The sequence below is a fragment of the Triticum urartu genome, chromosome 3, assembly GCF_003073215.2.
Source record: "Triticum urartu cultivar G1812 chromosome 3, Tu2.1, whole genome shotgun sequence".
In the NCBI taxonomy this organism is placed as follows: Eukaryota; Viridiplantae; Streptophyta; class Magnoliopsida; order Poales; family Poaceae; genus Triticum; species Triticum urartu.
Window position 1 is genome coordinate 47,331,203 of NC_053024.1, and position 21,130 is coordinate 47,352,332.

Below are 21,130 nucleotides of genomic sequence, written 5' to 3' on the forward strand. Positions count from 1 at the left end.
GGTGCTGAACATGTTATGCTCTGGTGCCGCAGTATACGTCGCGGGGTCGTCTACCAAAATGCCTGCTGATGTTAGAGCTGCGCTGGAAGAAGTTGTCCGCAAAAAGGGCGGCGATGCAGGATGGCTCAGGAAACTGGAAAGGGCTGGTAAATATAACACCGAAACTTGGTCATAATTGTGATTGTCAGAGAGAGCAAGGAAGTATATAGGAGCAATAGGCTGAAAATGTAACTTTATTGCAACCAATGTAACTGATACATAGATACATGTCTGTATTGGAGGCATTGTGTGCCTTCTGTTTTGCAGCCAAACCAAATATAGAAGATCACACAACAGTCATACATGTTACAGAGAGATAACCAATGGGGTATAGTCAATGGTTAGCAAGAGCTGTCCATGAACTCCACAAGCAACTCCTTGACCGTGCCTCTGTCCGGCATCTTCCCAGCCGCGCCATAGATGGGAGCCATCCCCCCACTGATAGGCCCTGGATTCGCTTTCACCTGCAACCAACACCAATATAGTCAATGTTTTCGCTTTCTCTAGGAACCAGCAAAAGGTCATATTGATCACTCACTGTGTCCACGGAATCCTCGAGGTCCTTGAGGAATTCCTCATAGATAGCCGTGTGTTGAAGCGTCACGCAGATGTGCAGACTGAAGAACCAAGTGGCACTGTCAGGATTGGCACTGGTACGTGGAAAACACAGCTGGTTTGTTGGATGAAATCGGGTTAATTTGGATTTACCTGTTGGGTCTCTGAAGAGCATTGAGGTGCCATCCTTTTGATGACATTATGTCATTTACCTCAAATATGTCGACCGCGTCCGACCCAAAGGCCACGACGGTCATGTCTGGCTTCCCAATCACAAATAAACCTGAGATATCATCAATTCTGCACAAACAATTACACTGTTAGTCTAGCTACAAGATTAGAGAATTACTACAAGGAATCAGACATTGTCATTCCACATTTACGAGGATATCTGGTATACAAACATTAATTTGACATTTGACTATTAGTTCAGAACAGGTGCGAATGATACAACATACATATTTTATGTATGGTCAGTCAGAATATATTAATCTCCAAATGACCATTAGATCACAACTTTTATTGCGAAAATGCTAGAATTTTTATTTTATTTTTTGCAAAACACTAGTGCTGTCAGTCTCTATACAGATCTGTTTATACTTTATAGTAGGCTTTCAAGCACGATAATCAAACAGTTTTCTTTACCCTTTTTGTATCTTCTTTGAGACTTCCATGATCTTACCAGTACTTTCCAAATAACCTGGAAAACAAGCACCAGGCCCAGGATACATCAGGAATGCTGTTCTAATACAGAACTACCACCACTCTGATATATTTAAATAAAGTTGTTACCATTCAATCCAAGAGACATCATCGCAGCCCAAGCTCCTGCGACTAGTCCACCTGGCCTGCTTCCAGCCATAGTAGGGGAAATATAGAGCCCACCAGTCCATTCAGTCACTGAGCAAACAAGGAAAAGTAACACACTATATTAGTTTTGTACTAATATTTGTTAACTGGGCTATGTAAACATAAGCAAACATTAGCAGACACGTGAACAATTACATGCATGAGTAGTATACAGCTGTGTGCCACCATTACCAGAGGCAACTACGATGCAGCCCAGGTCGATATCTTAGAGAAAGGGAGTGCCAATAACAAAATCTTCTTCACTATGTTCCAACAATTGACTGGAATTTTACAAAATGTTTTTGTTTTTTTACTGATTTCACAAAGGAAATTACGGTGTCCAGTTGAGTAAATGTTGAAGTCAGGATCCGATTGTGTTATATAATTCAAAGAAGATGGAGACTTACCAGCAACAAATTGGTGCTGAATTTGATGCAAGTATTGAAGATGACGGCGCCAATCACAAAAGAAAGAGAGAGAAAATGTTAGAAATGTGCAGAGCAAAGTGAAGATAAATATTCCATGCTTATTTCTACCTTTCTAATTTCATGATTCCTGTATAGGACAGTACTGGTGCCTTTTGGAGCTAGCCCATACTTATGAACATCCGTTGAGATGGACGTAACACCTTTGACAGAAAAATCAAAAGGAGGAATAGGGTACCTGCATTTTGCAAAGGACAAGTAGGTATAACATTTAATGCTGACAGCAAGATTCAAAATAGTGGATAGCACATCCATTGAAAGTTGTAGCACAATAGTTCACAGAATACAAAATACTAAAAGTATGTATCATGAAATGTTCTAATGAATTTCTTCAAAGTTGGCACATGTATTAGTACTGCTGACAAGGAGTCAGGGCACAATTAGAGAACATTAGATAACTGGAACAATATTTATTATTATATGAGAAGAATAAGTACCCAAGCTTACGGGCGAAAGGCAATACGAAGCCACCAAGGCATAGATCAACATGCAAGCAAATACCATATTGTGAAGCCAACTCCCCAAGTTCCTGAAATATTTTGAGTTATGAAGCAACCACCAAACTTGCTGATGCAACAGCGCAAGAAGTACAATTAATGCTATTACCTCAATAGGATCAATTAAACCATGGGGAAACCCTGGTGCAGATCCAACCATCTGTACAACAGAAGTTTGTTAAAAGGCATCACGACACATACTAGTCTCTCGAATCTCAGGTGAATGGATGCTTACCATTATGGTGTTTCCATTTATGCACCGTTTGAATCCTTTTACATCTGCAAGAAATTCTTTATTCACAGGTACACGCCGCACTTTAATATTGAAATATTGGGCAGCTTTGTCATAGGCAGAATGAGCTGATTCAGCAATAATCCTGTATAATAAACTTTTGTTACCATGGAGACAAGGAAATTGCTATGCGTTCCAAAGCAAAAAGGTATTGGCTGAGAAACCAAATAAAATGCATCACTATCTCACATTTCGGGCTTTGTGATTCCCTTCTTTGACTGCATATAATCGCGTGATGTTTTGACGGCCAATAATATGCTTTCAGTTCCGCCTGACGTCATATTGCCACAAATTTGTCCACCAGACGCCTTTTCTTTGCTGCCAAGCAAAGCAGCTGTCATTGCAACTACTTCAGCCTCTAACTGTGCCACACTCTTGAATACATCCTGATGCAGTGGATTTGTGTGTGAAAACCTGAAAACATCGAGAAATGTTTATGCATGATTCATTTGGAAGTCGTCATCAGAGAATGTAGTACGAGTCTGAAGGTTAGGTATAGAGCGCTAGGCCTATCCGCACTGCAACTTAAAACATTTAATTGTGAAGAAGCAAATCACAAATTCGCTATCCCTATTACTGATCATGGAAGTAGATATTTCACTGACTAATCTTTCAGATAGTCTATAGTCATATTATTTGGAGCTTCTTTACTGATCTTGCTTCATACAGGCAGCATGTAAATTTTAAGAAAGTGTCCCCTGAAAAACAAATATGACATTCTTGTCACATAAGCTAGAGTCATCGCCTATCATTACCTAAAAAAAGCGTCACCGCCTATTATTGGCTACATATTTTCTATGTAAGGTGGAAAGTGATACAAAATATATGTCATGAACAGGTTGTGTATAAATACAGTTCATATCAGGAGTAGCCAGGATATATTAAAATCTCAGGTCTTACATAGAGTAGGCCTTGTTTATCAGTGAAAAATGGCCTTCAGACTCGCTCCCAGCGATATAACTGCAAGAATCAGAGAGTAGAGTTAGGCACGCTTATTTGACATGAAGAAGAAAATGTGAAAACAGTAGAGTAGGATTTGAAATTGTAAGAGCACAAAGCAGTTTGAGTTCATCGTGTCGTTGAGGTGCACGTACACTGTGCCCGAGCATTTCCCCTGCCATCTCACATCCTTGTCTTTGAGGGCCTGGAGATCGCCTATGACCCCGTCGGGGATCCCGACGGCGGGCAGCTCGGTTCGCAGGTCCTTCTTGCTGGACGCACTTCCTGACTGCAACTTCTCAACAACCTGCAGCACGAGTGGCACAATCAGTTAAGTCGCCAATGTCAGCGTGGATGGATGTGGCGTGCACGGCAGCAGCTGACTGTGAGATGCGTGTGCTGTCTGTCTATTTCCAACAGTGCAAGAAGATATTGGCTTGCTTATCCAAGATTCTTTCTGAATTATGTCGAGATATTTTCTTGCTTATTGTCCACCCAAGATTGCTTGTTCGATTGCTGCTGGTTGGGATGGGATGGGATGGAATGGGCGGATGGTTAATCCGTAGTGGTGGTTGATTGGTTACCTTGCTCTTCTCGGCGGCGATGTACCCGCTGACCCCCGGCACCAACCTGCGGGCGCGCGCGCGGCGGAGCGGAGCAGATTAGATTGGATTGGATAGATGAACTGAAGTAGCTATAGTCGGGCAGCGTTGAATAGGATGAAGATGAGAAAGATAAGCGAGAAGAGATACGTACTTGACGGCGGCCATGGCGAGGGTGATGAGGACGGTGCGGAGGCCGCGGTCGGCGACGTCGGCGGCGGCGGCGTGGACGGCGCGCGCGGCGAGGAGCGCGAGCAGCGGCGCGGCGACGAGGAGGAGCGGCTCCTGCCCCGCCAGCCGCTCGTTGGCCGCGGCCCGCAGGCGCTGCGCCAGCTCGGCGGCCGCCTCCATGGCAATTTCAAGCCGGATCCCGAGCTCGCTCGCTCGCGGTTCTTGGTGTGGTTGGTGGACGGGATTGAATTGTTATATACTACTGGTAGTACTAGTACTGGCACTGCCAGTAGCCAGAGGAAGGGGGGCGGCAAAGAGGAGGGACGACGCCGACGATGGCCCGAGGAGCTGACCTTCCGAGACTCTGGACTGAGATTGAGGAAGATGGTCCGGGTCGCCGTGTCAGCGTATATAAACAGGGGAAGAGTGTATGATAATCCAGCTTTTTTGCAATGAAAACTTTACATAATCCTTGTGCTTATTGCTGCGTGCCATGTATGGTCAAGCGATCCGTGCTGTGGCCTGCGAGGGCAATCAATGCCGTCGATTTCTGGAAGCTTTGATTTTGCGTTGCTTGCTGAGGCGGGCAAGCTTCGTCCTCTGGTCTAGTCTTCTAGAAGCCTCCTGTTTGTGGTGCTGGCGGCTGATACTGCTGCATCAGCACTCGGGACTGGCTCCCACTCTTCCATCTGTGGACGGATGGGTGCTCTGTTTTTGTCTTGGGCTGGCCGGGGACGGACGGAAGACCCAACAGAGCGAGGCGCCACCGCCACGTCTCTCTCTCTCTCCCCGGGTCAACAAAAGTATGCGTTGTTTTTTTTTGGAAAATTATCGATCTATCCATATTTAATCATGATAGTACAACGAACATTAAAAAGGTATGCGTTGCTTACCTACTTACAAATGTGATGCAATTTTCAGAAGGTGACACCGGAGTCAAGGCCATTCATTTTTACACTAAATCAACCACAAACCGCGTGTGATATCCAGGGTCACAAACCTCCTACTCCCTTCATCGGAATATATAAGGTCTAATAATACATACTCTGACATTTACTTTGACCGATACTTAGACCAAGTATATATATAGTGTGTGTGTGTGTTGTGGTGAAAGGAGTTTCCGAAGGTAGTACGTTTTTTATGGCGTACATCTCACATATTATTCATCTTACCGACGATCAACATAAGTATCGGGATGTGTATTAGGCCATGTACATCCGGGTAGAGGGGGTATACATCATCCTTCACACAATTAACCACGCGAGTAAATGACGGTGCGCGTGATTCGTCTCTTGCCATTGTTCCCGTGGGCCCCATCCATCGGATGTCGTGGTAACACTACTACGTTTCTTGTTGTTGCCCGGCTTAATAATAAAAGGGTTGCATGCATCACTCTGATGCAGAGGCCGTGGGTAATCCTCCTTTTCTAAAAAGATCAGTAAAAATCTACCATAGTTACAGTTTTGTATTCTAAATTTATGCCGTGTTGTAATTTCCTCCTCGGAAGGAAGTGCTCCCTTCCTGCGTGCGTGTAGAATGCAAGGGAATTTTTATTTTTTTCGATAAAGGGAATAAATTAACGTTGAGAGAATACCAATTACATCTTGCCTTTACAACAACACAATATCAAGAGCTAGTCAAGACATGAGGAGAATGCACATAGCACAAAAAGTAAAGGCAAAAAGTTGCAGCAAACCTCAACCATCAATCATCATGCAATATCTTCAACAAGGGAATATCGCGTCGACGTTGTCATTCCTAGGTTCAACTGACGAAGGTTGAACCTAGAGTTTTAACCCTAACACTCGAGACCCTACTCAAAGAGCCCCACCTATTCAAATATATATATATATATATATATATATGTATGTATATATATATATATATATTGCTTTGTCAGAGCATGGGGCCTTCGATCCTGCCCACTGTTGGGTATATAATATCGGCCCACCCCTTAACTTGAAGCCTACATCTCAATTAGTTTTCCATGCTACCACCACATGTCGATCCTCCATCGCACAACCGTATTCGCACACAGTTCTGTCGTGGACCTATCGACGCGACTGGAATCATGTATGTGCAACACATGATGTCGAATAATGCCAAGGGGCGCCTTCCATCAAGGCCGATGGTGCCCAACATAACGGGCATGGAGCACTGGTCCCATGACGCCAAGAATCTTGCCCGCCCATGTAGAGCTAATTTAAGGCAAGTCGCATGGGGCATTGTGGACACGGCCAAAACCGTACATCGAGCAGAAGTAGAGTCATCAGATATGCCTTTGCAGAATCCTTTTAAGGGATATGTGAAACTCCACCCACTACACCGAGCAGGGGACGGCCAAATACAGGAGTTACGCCCAAAGGCTAAAACCCGCCAACCGTGCACCCTGTTAGATTTGATTAGCAGGTTGGGGCCGCGTCACTAGGAGCAATATAGTTGTTCGTGAGCATGATCGGAGATGGCCACATTCGAATGGACAAAACCATTACGCAAGGTCATAAATTCTCTTCAGACAGGAACCGATAAAATGTGTCGCCTCCGCCAGCGGAAGACAGGGACTAGAGAACACTAGGACAAAAATTGGGCTCTGGAGGCTGTTTTGGTACATGGGCCTCTGGCGGCTCCTCGTTCTGTCTCCAAGCATGTGTCGCTGATACTCGGCATAGCGGAGGCAGTTTTCAAACCACCTGCAATGATATCCCATAGCAAGCGGTTTTGGTTGACATACCGCTTCCAATGCTAGGATGTCTAGAGGTTGTTGTTCTGATGGAAGTGTCTCCTATACACTAACATTACATGCGGTTGTTCCGATGGAACTTCCTCCTATACACTAACATTACAGGCGGTTTCCTTAACAGAATTGTTCGTACCTCACTTTTATTTTCATTTTATTTTTATTACATTTTAGCAGCATACCAAATGCACATCCATAATATTTTCATAATGTATAAGCACATTCATCTCATAATTGCATTGCATTTCACAACTAGATTCATATATGTTCAAATGTCTAGGGGACAACATATGCAATAAAGTGCTCAAAGCTACAATGTGTATAAGCCTTTGTCGAAAATGTATGCAACAAAGTGCTAAAAAGAGAGAAGACGAGTTATTTTTTCTTTTATCAAATTTTGGAGCTGTACCACTGGAAGAGGCGACGCGTCTTAGGCTCTGTTTGGATGCAATGCTTTTTAAAAACCTTAGTATTCCAATACTGCAGTTTTTTTGTGCAGAGGACATCGAATACCGTGGTTTATGAAAACATCAGTCTTTTAGAGTATCGTGAAAACAGTGATGTGTTTGACAATCAAAGTATTAAGGGGTACTATTTGGTTGTGTCCAGACCTTTTTTTTTAATACTGCAAAAATACCATGGTTTTGTGGATACCATGGTTTATAATACTACAGTTTTAACTAGCATCAAACACCTCATAATATTTGAAACTACAGTTTCCTAAGATACTGTGGTATTATTGACATACTTTAAAAATACTTTGCAACCAAATGGAGGCTTATTGATTCCGTCATCGAAGACGGCCGCATCCGAATGGACAAAGCCGCTACGCAAGGTCGCATCTTACAGGGGCCGTTGTACGTATGGGCTTTAGGAAAATGTGTTTAAGATTTTTAGAGAGCTTAGATGAGAAGAAAAAAAGTATTTGGCCCCTCAAGTCCACATGTGTTTACCATTTGCCCCCCGAACTTCTTCCCTAGCTCGCATGAGTGGACATATAGGAAAAGAATACAAATCTGCCGAATGGCTCGTATGATCGTGACCATTCACAAAACGCTTAGATTTGATTTTTGAAATATGGTAGTATCATGTGATATCTTCCTCTGAAGGCACGAGAGGGGCGCGCACAAACAGTGACACCACTACGTACAACATCCCGTTGGCGTCAAGCGTGGCATACATCGAGCGGCATGTTGACAGACATGGTTTCAGTTGACAGCGTGCTAATTAAGCAGCTTGCTTTTTATTATTCGCAATGGCATGGTCGGGGATTATTCCTCAGTCACGGCGGCGATGATCCCCCGGTACACGGCAGGCTCAACGAACCGCCGCCGCCGCCGGAGTAAGATTTATCAGCACCTTCGCCGGCGCCCTTAGCTCCCTGGCTCGCGCCGGACCCCGCTTTTTCAGCACCGCCGCCCGCGCCCGACTCTGCTCCTTTGCCGGCTCCTTGGGCCGCCGACCCGAACTGGTCACCGACGCAGCTACCGCTAACGACCTCGCCGACGCCCTCAGCCGCCGACTTCACGGCTGCTCCCGCGCCCCGAGCAGCGGTGTCCACGCCCGTCCCGACTCCTTCGGCCGCTTTGCGGACCTCGCCACCGACGCCCTGGCCGTCGGCAGTCATCACGACCACCATGCTGACCATCACCAGCAGCAGTGCCGCCAGGACAACCCCCTTCTTCCCCATGCTCCCTCCTTCTTGCTCCACCTAAAATGATCTATGTATCGACCGATGAAGCATACATAACATCCAAGGGAGGCTATTTATACTTGCCAAGCTACCTTGGTGCGGTCTTACTTTTCATTTCCAGGTAGCACATTGGCGAACGTATACTATTTCTGGCCAATCTGATTCGTTCTACTAAAGCTCAAATAACCTTTGTTTCCGAAATCAAATCTTCCAAGGTTCGGTCGGTTGATCTTGTTAATAGGTTTGATGTTGCTAATAGTTTTGTTGTTCCTTCTAGAGGAGCCTCTGGAGGGCTCTGGCTTATGTGGAATGATGAACTCAATGTGTCTGTTCATAGTGCCTCCTTTCATTATATTTTAGCTAATGTAGTTCATCTAGCCTTGGGTGTTCACTTTTGTTTGATTTGTATATATGGTGACCCCTACCATAGGCAGACTAGTGCTATTTGGAGTCAAGTTTCTGCTTTTGTGCATGATAACTTGGGTAAACCCATGATGTGTATTGGAGACCTTAATGACATCTTGTATGATACAGATGGTTGTAATGGTAGTGTTAATTATTATCGCATGTCTGTTTTTCGTTCCCTTGTTAAAAATTGTGGTTTTTTTGATATTGGTTTTAGTGGTCCTGCGTACACTTGGCGTAACAAACAGCATACTGTTAATCCTATTTACAGACGTCTAGACCGATGCCTTGTCAACTCTGACTGGTGTGCGCATTATTCTAATTCTAAAGTGCTCAACTTACCTATTATTCTTAGTGATCATGCGCCCATTCTCGTTTCTACAGACGGTAATTTTCTTAAGCCGAGACAAACTTTTAAATTTGAAAACTGGTGGTTGCTTGAAAAAGACTTTACTAGCTTTGCAAAATCTGCTTGGAATAATTGCACTTTTACCTCTTTTATAGCAAAGTCTTCTTCTTTGGCAGGTTCTTTGAAGAAGTGGTGTAAGAAGAAAAAGCCCTTCCAGCAAGAGCTTTTGGAAATTGAGTCCAGTATTAATCGGATTCAGCAGCTTCCAATTCAGCAGCAAAATCACACTTTGGAAAGCTCTCTCACTCTTAGGTATGAACAAACTCTCTCTAAGCTCAATCAATTTTATAAACAGAGAAGTAAGAAGGGTTGGGCCACTGCTGGTGATCGTAATACTAAGTTTTTTCATCAGGCTGTGATCAAAAGAAGAAAAAGAAATACTATTTGTTCCATTAAGGATGAGAATGATGTGCTTCATTTTAAACCTAGTGCTATCACTAATACTTTTGTCAATTATTTTAGATACATCTTCTCTTCGCCAAACAATAACACTGCAAGGCCTTTTCTTAGTACTCGTTTGCCTGACAACTCTTTGGATCCTACTTACTTTCTTCCAGATAAACATGAGATTTTGCAGATTCTCAAAGATATGAAGTTGAATGCTTCTCCGGGTCCGGATGGATTTAATGTTGAATTTTACCTGGCAGCATGGGATTGGATTGGCGAGGAAGTTACTCAACTTGTGACTACCTTTTATAAAACTGGTATTTTACCTCCTCATATCAATGACACTAATATTGCTCTCATTCCAAAAAAGTTAGTTCCTCAAGTTCCTATGGATTATCGTCCCATTAGCCTTTGTAATGTTGTCTACAAAATCATTGCGAAATCATTGGCTAATAGGATTAAGCCTCATCTTCCGGACTATATTGATCCGGCACAACAAGCCTTTATTGAGGGTAGAAGAATTAGCGATAACATCATTATTGCTCAAGAGATTACTCACTCCTTCGCTCTAAAATCGTGGAATCATCATGCTTTCATGCTCAAGATAGATCTTGCTAAAGCTTTTGATCATCTTGAATGGAGTTTCATTGTGTCTGCTCTTGCACGTAAAGGTCTGCATGGTCATTTCATTAATTTGATTCATGCTTGCATTTCTTCTCCTACTTTCTCTGTGCTTATTAATGGGCAGCCTTCTCATAAATTTAAAAGTTTCAGAGGTATTCGTCAAGGCTGTCCCATGTCACCTTATTTGTTTGTTATTGCTATCAATGAATTATCTGTTGCTCTTAATGAAGCTCTAGCTTCTCATCATCTCCAGGGTATTTCACTTGGTCCAGATTGCCCTTCTATTCATTCTCTGTTGTTTGCAGATGATCTGTTGGTTTGTGGTCAAGCCACTATGCAGGAAGCAAATTCTATGGCTCAACTCATCCATCACTTTTGTTATATTTCAGGTCAAACACTAAATTGGGCCAAATCTGCTATTCTTTTTAGTACTCATGTTAGTCAAACCACTATTCAAGAGATTAAGCAAGTTTTTCCTGTTTCTATCATGGATAACAATTTCACCCATCTTGGTCATCCGCTTATTCTTCCTGCTAAAAATAGAACTGCTACTTACAACTTTGTTATTGATAAATTTCTGAATAAATTGCCTGCTTACAAAGCTAATATGCTCTCTCATGCTGCTAGGCTTGAGCTCATTAGGTCTGTGTTCTCTGCTATTCCTGTGTACTACATGTCTAATATTTTGTTTACCAAAAAGTTTATAGCCAAACTCACTGCTATTATAAGGAACTTTTGGTGGACAGGAATCAGAGAGAATAATTCTAACAAGAGCCTTTGTCTTAGGGCTTGGAAGGACATTTGCAATTCCAAACTGGAAGGTGGTCTTGGCATTAGGAACTTGCAAGCAATTAATGAGGGCTTACTTCTTGCAGCTGCTTGGAGGCTTGCTAAAGACCCTTCCTCCCACCTTCATCTTGTGCTCAAATCTAAATACTTCCATGATGCCTCTATTTGGACTGCTATTTCTACTACTCCAAAATCTGCTTTCTGGTCATCCATTTTAAAAATGTTGCCTAAACTGAAAGATCACTCTTTTTACCAACTCACGCAAGGGAATATATCTCTTTGGAGTACCCCTTGGTGTTCCCTTTGGGCTTCTGTTCATGACAATCTTATTATTCAGCCTTCAGGATACATATATCCTTCTCTTGTTAAGGACCTTTGGATACCGGGTCAGAAAGTCTGGAACAATGACCTCATTAACTCTCTCTTTCAACAGCCTCTAGCCACTGTTATCATTCAAACTGACATTATTCACCAAGATTGCCCGGATATATTATGTTGGGATCTAACTCCTAATGGTACTTGTTCTTCCAAGTCCACTTATAAATTGTGTTTGCAGGATATTCATGCCAATCCAAGAAATACTCCTTCCCAAGTTTCTTTGCAGATGAAAAATCTTCTCAAGTTGATTTAGAAGCAAAAGTTGATGATCCCCAGAGTTCAAACTTTCGCTTGAAGACTCCTTAGGAAAGCGCTTCCCACATGTTTGAGGGTTGGGCGCTTTTCCGCACATATTTCTCAATATTTTTGCAGATGTGGTCAGCAAGAGGATGAGGTTCACATGTTTTTTCTTTGTGACTTCGCTAGAGCTGCTTGGTTTTCTCATCCTTGGTTCATCAGAACAGATGCTTTAGTTCAAACATATACCAATATCCATAGTATTATTCTTGCTTTACTTAATATGAACCATCCGCATGCTTCTGTTGTCAACATTCTAAATTTTATGTGGTGTCTTTGGAAAGCGAGGAATGATTATCTTTTTAATAAAAAGAAAGCTACCCCTCACCAAGTTAATATTGCTGCTACTTCTCTATCTAATGATTTCTGTGATCTGCTTAACAGTTCTTCACACCATCAGCCTCAAAACTTCAGTTGTATCTTAACCTATACTAATCAACTTCCCTTGCAGGGACAAACGCTTAAATCAGATCTTCTTATCACGGGACCGAAAGTATATACTGATGCATCTTTTAAGTGCAAAAAAATTTCAGGTTTATTGCAGGGAACAGCAGCCACTGGAGTTGGTATCTACATTTCTTTGCCGCACGATCAGAAGGAAGTCAGCGTGCAGATTCAAGCTTCCACATCAATTACAAGTACTCCTCTGCAGGCTGAAGCGTTAGCTCTTCTCTTGGCTGCAAAAGTAGCTAAATGTCTCAACATCAGCCAGCCGACCTTCCTCACAGACTGTCTCTCTTTGGCTTCATTTGCGGCTAGTAGAAAGATTACTGAAACTGCTACCCCTTGGACTATCAGGAAAGTTTTAGCTGATTTCTTCTGCTACTCTTCAGACCTTCAACCTAGAGTGTTCCATATTTCCAGGGAAATTAATGGAATTGCTCACAACGTCGCTCATCAGGTTCTTACATCAAATGTAGAACCTGACATATGTTGTTTTGCTTCGGCTCACAGGAACATGGCTTGCCCTGTAGTTTCTCTCCTCTCTAATTTCGAGTTTAAGGGCTTTGTAATTCATGCTGTACATTGCTATTGAGCTGAGCTGAATGGAAAGTTTGGCGCTTCGTGCGCCTTTTGTTGTTCAAAAAGGTAGCACATTGGCTACAATAATGGATATGGACCGTCGTGTCTTGATAGCATGACCCGAAAAGACAAGGAACACCTAATTCCATCACTAATCTAGTGCTCCTTCCAACACAAACTTGTTCTCATCTACTTATATCCCTCCTGTAGCTGCAGCTACATGTATACTGTCCATCAGAAAGCTCAAATATGACTGAGATTCATGCAACTAACAAAAAGATGCCAATATCTGAATATTAACAGAGAAAACTAATCCCATCACTGAGTAACTAGTGCTCCGTCCAACCAAATGTTTTTCTCGTCTATATCCCTCTTGTAGCTGCTGCTGCTGCTACATGTATAACCTCCATTCATATTGTAACTAACACCCGTTCACTAGTGCTACCTTCCTTTTTCTTTTTTTGGATGCACTAACACCTTCCCAGTGTCCATCAAAGTCGAACACTTCTGTATTTTTCACATTTCCATGCACAATTAATTAATTAATTCGGCACTCCGACACAAGATGCTCCGAAGGGAGGCTTCTTGCACGCATGTACTATGATCAACGGTTTTGCTATTTCTTAGACAACCGAGAGATAACAGTTTCTAGATTGACCACAACCACCAACCGAACTAATTGATATCCGTAAGAGATAGAAAGAACTCTTCATCAAACGACCATGAATGTAAGTATTTCTGAATTAACACACACACAACAGAACCACAGCAATAATCAGGTGCACAAAACATACTGAGCAGATTGATTTTATTCATGGTGCAAAGCATCAGCAACAGAATGGTGGTAGAGCAACACCACCAGCCAACAGGACTACTTTTCTTATCAGCCACATTCTTGCTTGCCCATGCTTACTACAGTAGCAGTCCCCTGCATCTTCCAGATGCAGCTACATGTAATATCCAGTGATATCGAGATCAGAAACCTCGTATACATCATCCTTGCTTCACCAAAATTAACCATGCGAGTAAATGACAGTGTACAATGACAGTGTACTTAACGCATCTCTTGCCATCATATCACCACCCCTCGTATCTCCGCCATACATATTTTGCTTTCTACAAAAAATTGTCTGGCAAAGCAAATTCCCCTTCCTTTGCCGGCTGCCATGTTTTTCTACTAACTTACCTGCCCTGCATATCTAGCTAGATGGATAGATAGATAAATGTTACAAGTAATAAAAAAGGTTACTGGGATGTCGTGCTATCTTTTGGCACAAACCACAGCAAGGCAGTGCCATAGGTAGTAAATCATCTTCGTTCGCCTGTCCCTCAGCTGGCGAAACCCCGCAGGAAACCGAACCGGCTCGAACTCGAAACAGGTCTCTTGAGTGTTGCTGCTGTGCTTGAAGTGTCCTTTGGCGCCTCGGGGGTCGGCACTCCTTCCTTCATCGAAGTTGCCCGGTTGATCACAGCCTAGAGAGTAAACAGCAAGAGCTTCAGTTGCATTCGGTTTGGATTTAACCAAGGTACTCTATGTTGTAATTACTAAAAACAGCTGGTAGAATCGTACAAACATATTCTATCTACAAATAGATAGTCCAACCTACCATGTTAAAAAGATGGCGGCGCCGGGGTCAAAGTTCCACAACATATAATACATCCACAAAGTACATTTTTCTTAAGGTTATTCTTTTCTACAGCCCGTACAAGCTGTCACTCAAGGAGTGATATGTTTTTTATTAAAAAAATCACCACATTCTGATTAACATGGAAGAGCAAACTAGAGTTAGCAGACCAAAATTAGGTTCAGAATGTAATGCTATAGATATCCAATATTCACGGCTAGTACTTTCAGGCAGAATGTCACATCACTGTGTACAACAATCATTAGGCAGATCGCACCATCTTCTTCAAGTGGAAAGTGTCAACAGACCATAAGAAGCCCTAATGAACAAAATGCAAAGAAATGCTCTTACCCTTTTAGGTATTGCTGTAGTTCCAGCTAGCATACTCAGTCCTGATGCTGATATGGCTGTAGACGAACGCAGAACCTATACAACATTAAAATATTAGATGCAATAGACCAGGCCAAAATGTGTTGTAAAAAGATATTTAATTGAAACTGACCTTAGGTGGATCTGCTCTAGGTGATTGAGCTACAGGAGACACGGGTTCTGAACCTGACGGCAACGAAGCAGTCTGTAGTAAGAAAGAGAAAAGGGTCAGCCTGTGAAGATCAAAACTATACTGAAACTGGAAAAAGGAGTGAATGAAGTTACCCTAGTAATTCCTTCTGAAGACTCGATTGCAGGGAGAGGAGTTGATGCTGTGACCTGAAAAATGATTTTGCTTACAAGATTAGTATTCACAAAGAACACAACATTCGAACCAACAGGCCTCATGCCATAGACGCATCATGAAAATTGGCACAATAAAATAAGTACACTATAGGGAATAAGGTATGAGATATATTCTCGGGACTTACCTTAAGAGTATCGGCTTTCGGACTCCGATCCAATCTTTTAGTGAACTCACATAACTCATGTATTCCTCGTGTTGTGTGATCCTGAGATATTTCAGTCAAAAGGTTAGCGGCACATAACCTCTACAGAAAAACAAACTGTGGGCTAGGAATTTCTACTTACTTGAGTATATGCAAGGCGTCCAAGCTTTGTCTCCTGCAAAAGGGCAAGAGATTTAGTTTGCACTTACTACTAGAAGTCCTACTCTAAGGGGAAGAGATTATATTAAAGTATTGAACACAGAGATACAAGCATGTACAGTGCACGCCTGAAAGGTACTACTCCACTACTTACCAGAGTGCGGACAACATGGTGAACTGATTGTATTTCCTCCTGAAAGGCACTTAGATCTCCATGTATTACTGTAACCTGTGAAATACGTATTATTTTTGCATCAGCATCTTTTAAAATACACTAAAGCTTGGAAACAACAAATATGCGGGCAAGTTTCTCAAACCTCTTTCCCTGTGGCTTCAATAATTTCGTGGCATTCATCTAGACTACAATCGACTCGGTCGATCCTTCCAGCCAAATGCTTTTTTGAAGCCTGATATCAGCAGAATGAAAATAAATATAGTTTTCGTTAAAACAAATGAGAGTCAGCGCGAATAAAGCTAACATATAACACAATGTTAGAAATATGTGAGACCTATCCAAACATCATTTCTGTTTGTGTGCCTTTTCCTCTTCTGAATGCATACAAGCACAAAGTAGAATTATGCAAATTTTGTAGGTGCAGACACGTAAACCGGAAATGTACGTCTACATCATGTGGCATAAGAAAAACAGATAAACAACAATGCAAGAAAAATGTTTTGCCATTTAATAAAAATATTGGATGTACAATGTGTTTAGCTGTTTTAACTGAGCAATTTCTGACATGCTATATTTCAAAGTTTAATGTACTAGTCCTAATAGAAATTGGCATAGTTTAAGACATAAGCTTCATCAATATGTCACCGACTGGGATGATTAATTACTTAGATGAATCTTATAATGCAACTTTACTATAATACATTTTGTAGTGACAGCACTATGGCATCCTTGCACCTGTCATCTGGAAATGTCACGCGGTTTAATAACAATATTCCAGTGAATCTAGGACAAAGAAACTTACATGAACACTTTCCGAAACCTGATCCAATTGTTTGCCAACTACGTTGCAGGCATCAGCCAAGCCACGCTTGGTGACAAACATCATATCAGAAATTTTCCATCCCTGTAAATTAGCGGGTTAGCTTCAAGAGAAGTGCCAATGGTGAACTTCAAACATCAGAGTGGGAACAGGATGAGCTCAGGTTGCAATCTCGGACCACTACACTAAGAATCTAAAATGACAAGAAAGAAAAGTAGCCACCTGTAGGACAGTGTAACATAACTTTATTTTCTAATTTGTTAACACATATTATCCTTGCACCAAGTTGACAGGGAGATAGATGTTTACCTTCCATCTTATGTATAAATAGCCAATGGCTCCAACAGCAATAAAAGTTAAACCATAAGCACCAGCGCCTGCAAGAGAATGATTTTACTTCAGCCGATATAAAGAAAAACATATGATACCAATTCAATTCGGTTCCTAGCAAGTTAAATTGAAGTGACAAACAGCACATAATGAGCATATTCTCTGATAACTTGGTTCACATAGGTTGATGCAACAGGGCACATCGCATAAAAGGCGAAGAAGACATGGTTACTTGAGCTACGGACACACATGATTTGGGTATGGAAGAGAGGAAGCGGGCAGCAAACCTGGTCCGCCATTGACATTGATAATCTGCGGGCATTGAGCCTCACGGGACAATGCTTGGAGCTGATCCCTGAGATAGTTGACCTGAAACGCGAGGTCGATCGACTGGCCGGGTTAGCGTCTGTGCTGCATACAGCAAGCAAGCATATTTGGGGATATTATGATAAAGAGGCGGATGAAGAAGAAGACCTGAGACAACAAGAGGTCGTTCTGCGGCGAGGCGTTGGACGAGCCTTCCTTCTTGTCCTGCTTCATGAACTGGATGGCACAAAGAGGGGAGGGGGTGAGATGGTGAAGGTGAATATAACATAACAGAACAGAACGGGGGATCCTCATCGAATCGACACAGGCAGCGGCCATGGATGGATGGATGGATACGATTACGGCACCTTGAAGGAGAAGGAGAGCACGTCCCTGAGGTCCGGAAGCTTGCTGCCGTCGCCGCCGGTGACCATGGTTCCGATGATCCCTGCAGGCATACATACAAACAGACACCACTCCGTCAGCTGCCTGCCTAGCTTAGCAACACGGGGAGCGCGCGCGCGAGCGAGCGAGCGGGCGTAATCGGCACGGGGCAATCAGCTCGCGGCGCGTCACTGGGATGGAGGGGGATTCACGTGGGGGAGGCTAAATCGATGCGGCTCGGCACGCGGGACGGGGAAGGGGGAACAATCGATGCGGGGGGGGGGAGGGGGGGTGACCTGAGCCGATGACGATGGCGATCTTGCCGAGCACCATGGCGGCGGGATCGAGGCGCGGGCCGGGTGGCTGGCGGGTGAGGGCCACGGCGACGACGAGGACCAGGAAGAAGCTAGGGTTATTCGGGTCGCTCCACTGCGCCTTCCGCCCTCCCTCTCTCTCTCTCTCTCTTGTTTTATTTTTTATTTTTTGTTTTGGGTTTTGTTTTTGTCTTTCTTTCTTTCTTTCGCAAGGGGAGAAGAGGGGTGGACATGCTGCGAGGGCAGACGACGCGCTCGCGCGGGCCGGGGCAGGGCCGGGCCGGGCCTGGGGGAGAAAAGGATGGGCCACTACATATTGGATCGAATGGACGGATGGGCCCAGATAAAATAAAATTCGTGCCCTCAAAAAAAATCGTTGACCGATTATTACACTTTTGCCAGCACTAGTAAGCATGCACGTACAACGCACGTCTCTGTAGTGGTATGTCGGGGCGATGACCTCAGAGGCGGTACCGGCTGAGTGCGCAAGGCGTGTTGGAGCAGTGGAGGTTTTGGAGGCGACCCCGAGAGCTTTGCAACTTCGACGACATGGACCTCGGGTCATGTGGGTTACAGCTATTGCATGCATGTGGAATGCTTGTGTCTTCATCTCCGCGGGAGAGTGCCTCATGACTTTCTTTCCGGCAGTGATGGAAGAGCCGCTTGTTCGGCGGAGCGAGTCCCCTGGCTAGTGTGTGTTTGTGTGGTTTACAAATTCATGACATCCTTCTGCCAATTTTCAATGAATCATGTTCATAACTTTAATCCAAATAGTAAATGTCATAAACGAGCTACATGTAGTTCAGCAGAGTCCACTGCCTCCTTCCCCCTCCCCCGCCTCTTATCTTGGGATGCTCAATTCAAAAAAGTAGTCTTTGGCCACCTCAAGAATTGAGGTATTTACTCTTTGCTTCCCAAGCAATCCCCATCTAACCCCACCATCTTTGAGTTTCTCATGAATATAATATTTTTGATTTAGTAAAAAAGGCACTCAGGTCTTGCATCCACATATTGGGTTCTTTGTTATGCTGCGGGAAGAAATCCTCTCTTGTTGGCCCTTCAAACTGAAAATGCGTGGCAATGTTATCAGCTTATACTTGAAGATGGCGCGCAACCTAGACACATATCGCAAGAATAATTTTGTCCAATAAAGTGTTATATAATAATCCACTCATGGGCAGTAGAAGATATGAGTTTAAGGGGCCATGCACAAAAGACTAACATTAAGGGTGAATCACAAATGTATGATAGAAAGTGGTACTAAAGCTTAGGTGAAGAAAATTTCCCAAGAGAAAATATGTACCGACTGTCGAAAGAGCGTGACCGGCAGCGGACTTTGGAGGGAACATTTTACCACTAAATAAGCTGCTCCATTTGACATGCTTAATTAGTTGTATTGAAATTTTGACAACAGCAGGTTTACTTATTTTACCAGTGACTTGTAAACCATGGCTATTTTTTTCAATCTTATGCCACAATATAAAACTGGAGACTTTGTCAAAAAAAAACTTTGTCAAAAAAATATAAAACTGGAGAGAAATTCAATAGGTTTATTTCACACGATATCCTGAATTGATCAAAACTACTACCACAACACCCACTCTGTGAAACTGCTCAATTTGAGTGAAATCCAGACAGAAAGCAATGGTCCGCAATCGCAAATTCAGAAAAACAATAGCAGGCTGCAAGGTGGATACCAGCATTTTCACGTGAAAGCATTTACACTGGCAGTACAGTTGATGTCCTAGGGGCTGCTACATTTCCCTCTTGCTTTCCCATTTTCAGAGATGTTGGAATAGTTAGCAACTGACAACAGATGTCGATCAAGCTTCAGGAACTTTAGCGGCTGTAAATTCAGAAAAAACATAAAAACACATTGAGTTCCATAATTGCTTTCCTCAATACAACAATCCGTAGATGCTCGGGGTGTGTATGCACCAGGTGAACAGTAAAATCAGAAAGAAAAAAAGAGAAACTAAATTTAAAAAACTGATATCGTTTGTGATAAATATTTTTTTTAACATCAGTACAGACACAAGCGCTCATATACACGCGCATACACTCATCCCTATGAACGCACACACGCATACCCTACCTCTATGAGCATCTCCGAGAGACTGAGCCGACATATCATCTTGAGATTTACGAAGTCACCATAGACGCCTCGTCGTCGACGGGAACTTCTCCTTCCACTGAAAGCGCATCGCCGGAAATCCTGAAATAAATTTAGGAATAATACGAGCACCAGGATTTGAATCCTGATGGGTTGGGGATACCACTGTCCACCTAACCATTTCAACCACAGGTTGGTTCGCCGGGATATGAAAAAAATATCTGTCGAGGTCGGGGCAAAAAAAATCCAAAAGGGTGTTTTTTTAGGCATTCGGGAAACATCAAAAAACAATTGGCCGGACCTCCATGAATGTTTTCTCATCACTAATATTTGCACGTGGTGAAACATTCAACAATGTTTCTCACAAAAAAAAATTATTAGGCTTCTCTTTTTTAAAAATGTACTCTTCACACGGGTGAATATGCACCGGAAAGCAGAACATCACTTCCCCTTCTTTGCTTCTTTTTTATAAAAACAAACCTACACATATACAGTGCTGCTACTCTGATCTGATTTATTCGCTTTTAATTCATGAAATAAAATCCTAGCAAGTGTTACTGTCGAAAGAAACTCCTACCTAGATTATATACTAGATCTGAAACAGCGCCTTGGCGCGAGGGTGCCGGTCATAACGATGTGTTCAACCAGGTAATGCTCAATTTAGTAGAAAGTCAGATTTAACGTACATATTCAAACAGGATATGACATAACAAACTAAAGGAAGAAGAAACATTCACGCATAATAGGAGCAAAACATCATCCAGTTCAACACCGTAATGAGAAATAAGGCAGCATTCTGTTTAGTGCATCGGTGAGACAACTATGTAACCACTTGACATTAAGTTTGGTAGGAAA

The 21,130-nt window shown here is 42.8% G+C and overlaps 2 protein-coding genes across 2 annotated transcripts; both read right to left on the minus strand.

Moving 5' to 3' along the window:
- Positions 1 to 215: 215 nt before the first annotated feature.
- Positions 216 to 4,938, minus strand: LOC125542698 (sphingosine-1-phosphate lyase). The gene is made up of 15 exons (XM_048705851.1): positions 4,413 to 4,938; positions 4,241 to 4,286; positions 3,812 to 3,963; positions 3,618 to 3,677; positions 2,907 to 3,131; positions 2,661 to 2,802; positions 2,535 to 2,585; positions 2,366 to 2,457; positions 1,980 to 2,106; positions 1,851 to 1,866; positions 1,387 to 1,494; positions 1,240 to 1,294; positions 748 to 894; positions 578 to 656; positions 216 to 503 (listed from the first exon to the last, which is right to left on the minus strand). Exons 1-15 carry the CDS (start codon positions 4,607 to 4,609, stop codon positions 381 to 383), a joined length of 1,620 nt encoding a protein of 539 aa, XP_048561808.1. The 5' UTR covers positions 4,610 to 4,938; the 3' UTR covers positions 216 to 380.
- A 9,232-nt stretch (positions 4,939 to 14,170) lies between these two features.
- Positions 14,171 to 18,341, minus strand: LOC125542699. The gene is made up of 14 exons (XM_048705852.1): positions 18,145 to 18,341; positions 17,833 to 17,912; positions 17,633 to 17,701; positions 17,446 to 17,527; positions 17,138 to 17,205; positions 16,811 to 16,912; positions 16,151 to 16,240; positions 15,988 to 16,062; positions 15,817 to 15,849; positions 15,657 to 15,737; positions 15,451 to 15,504; positions 15,299 to 15,370; positions 15,148 to 15,222; positions 14,171 to 14,644 (listed from the first exon to the last, which is right to left on the minus strand). Exons 1-14 carry the CDS (start codon positions 18,179 to 18,181, stop codon positions 14,501 to 14,503), a joined length of 1,062 nt encoding a protein of 353 aa, XP_048561809.1. The 5' UTR covers positions 18,182 to 18,341; the 3' UTR covers positions 14,171 to 14,500.
- Between the last annotated feature and the right edge of the window lie 2,789 nt (positions 18,342 to 21,130).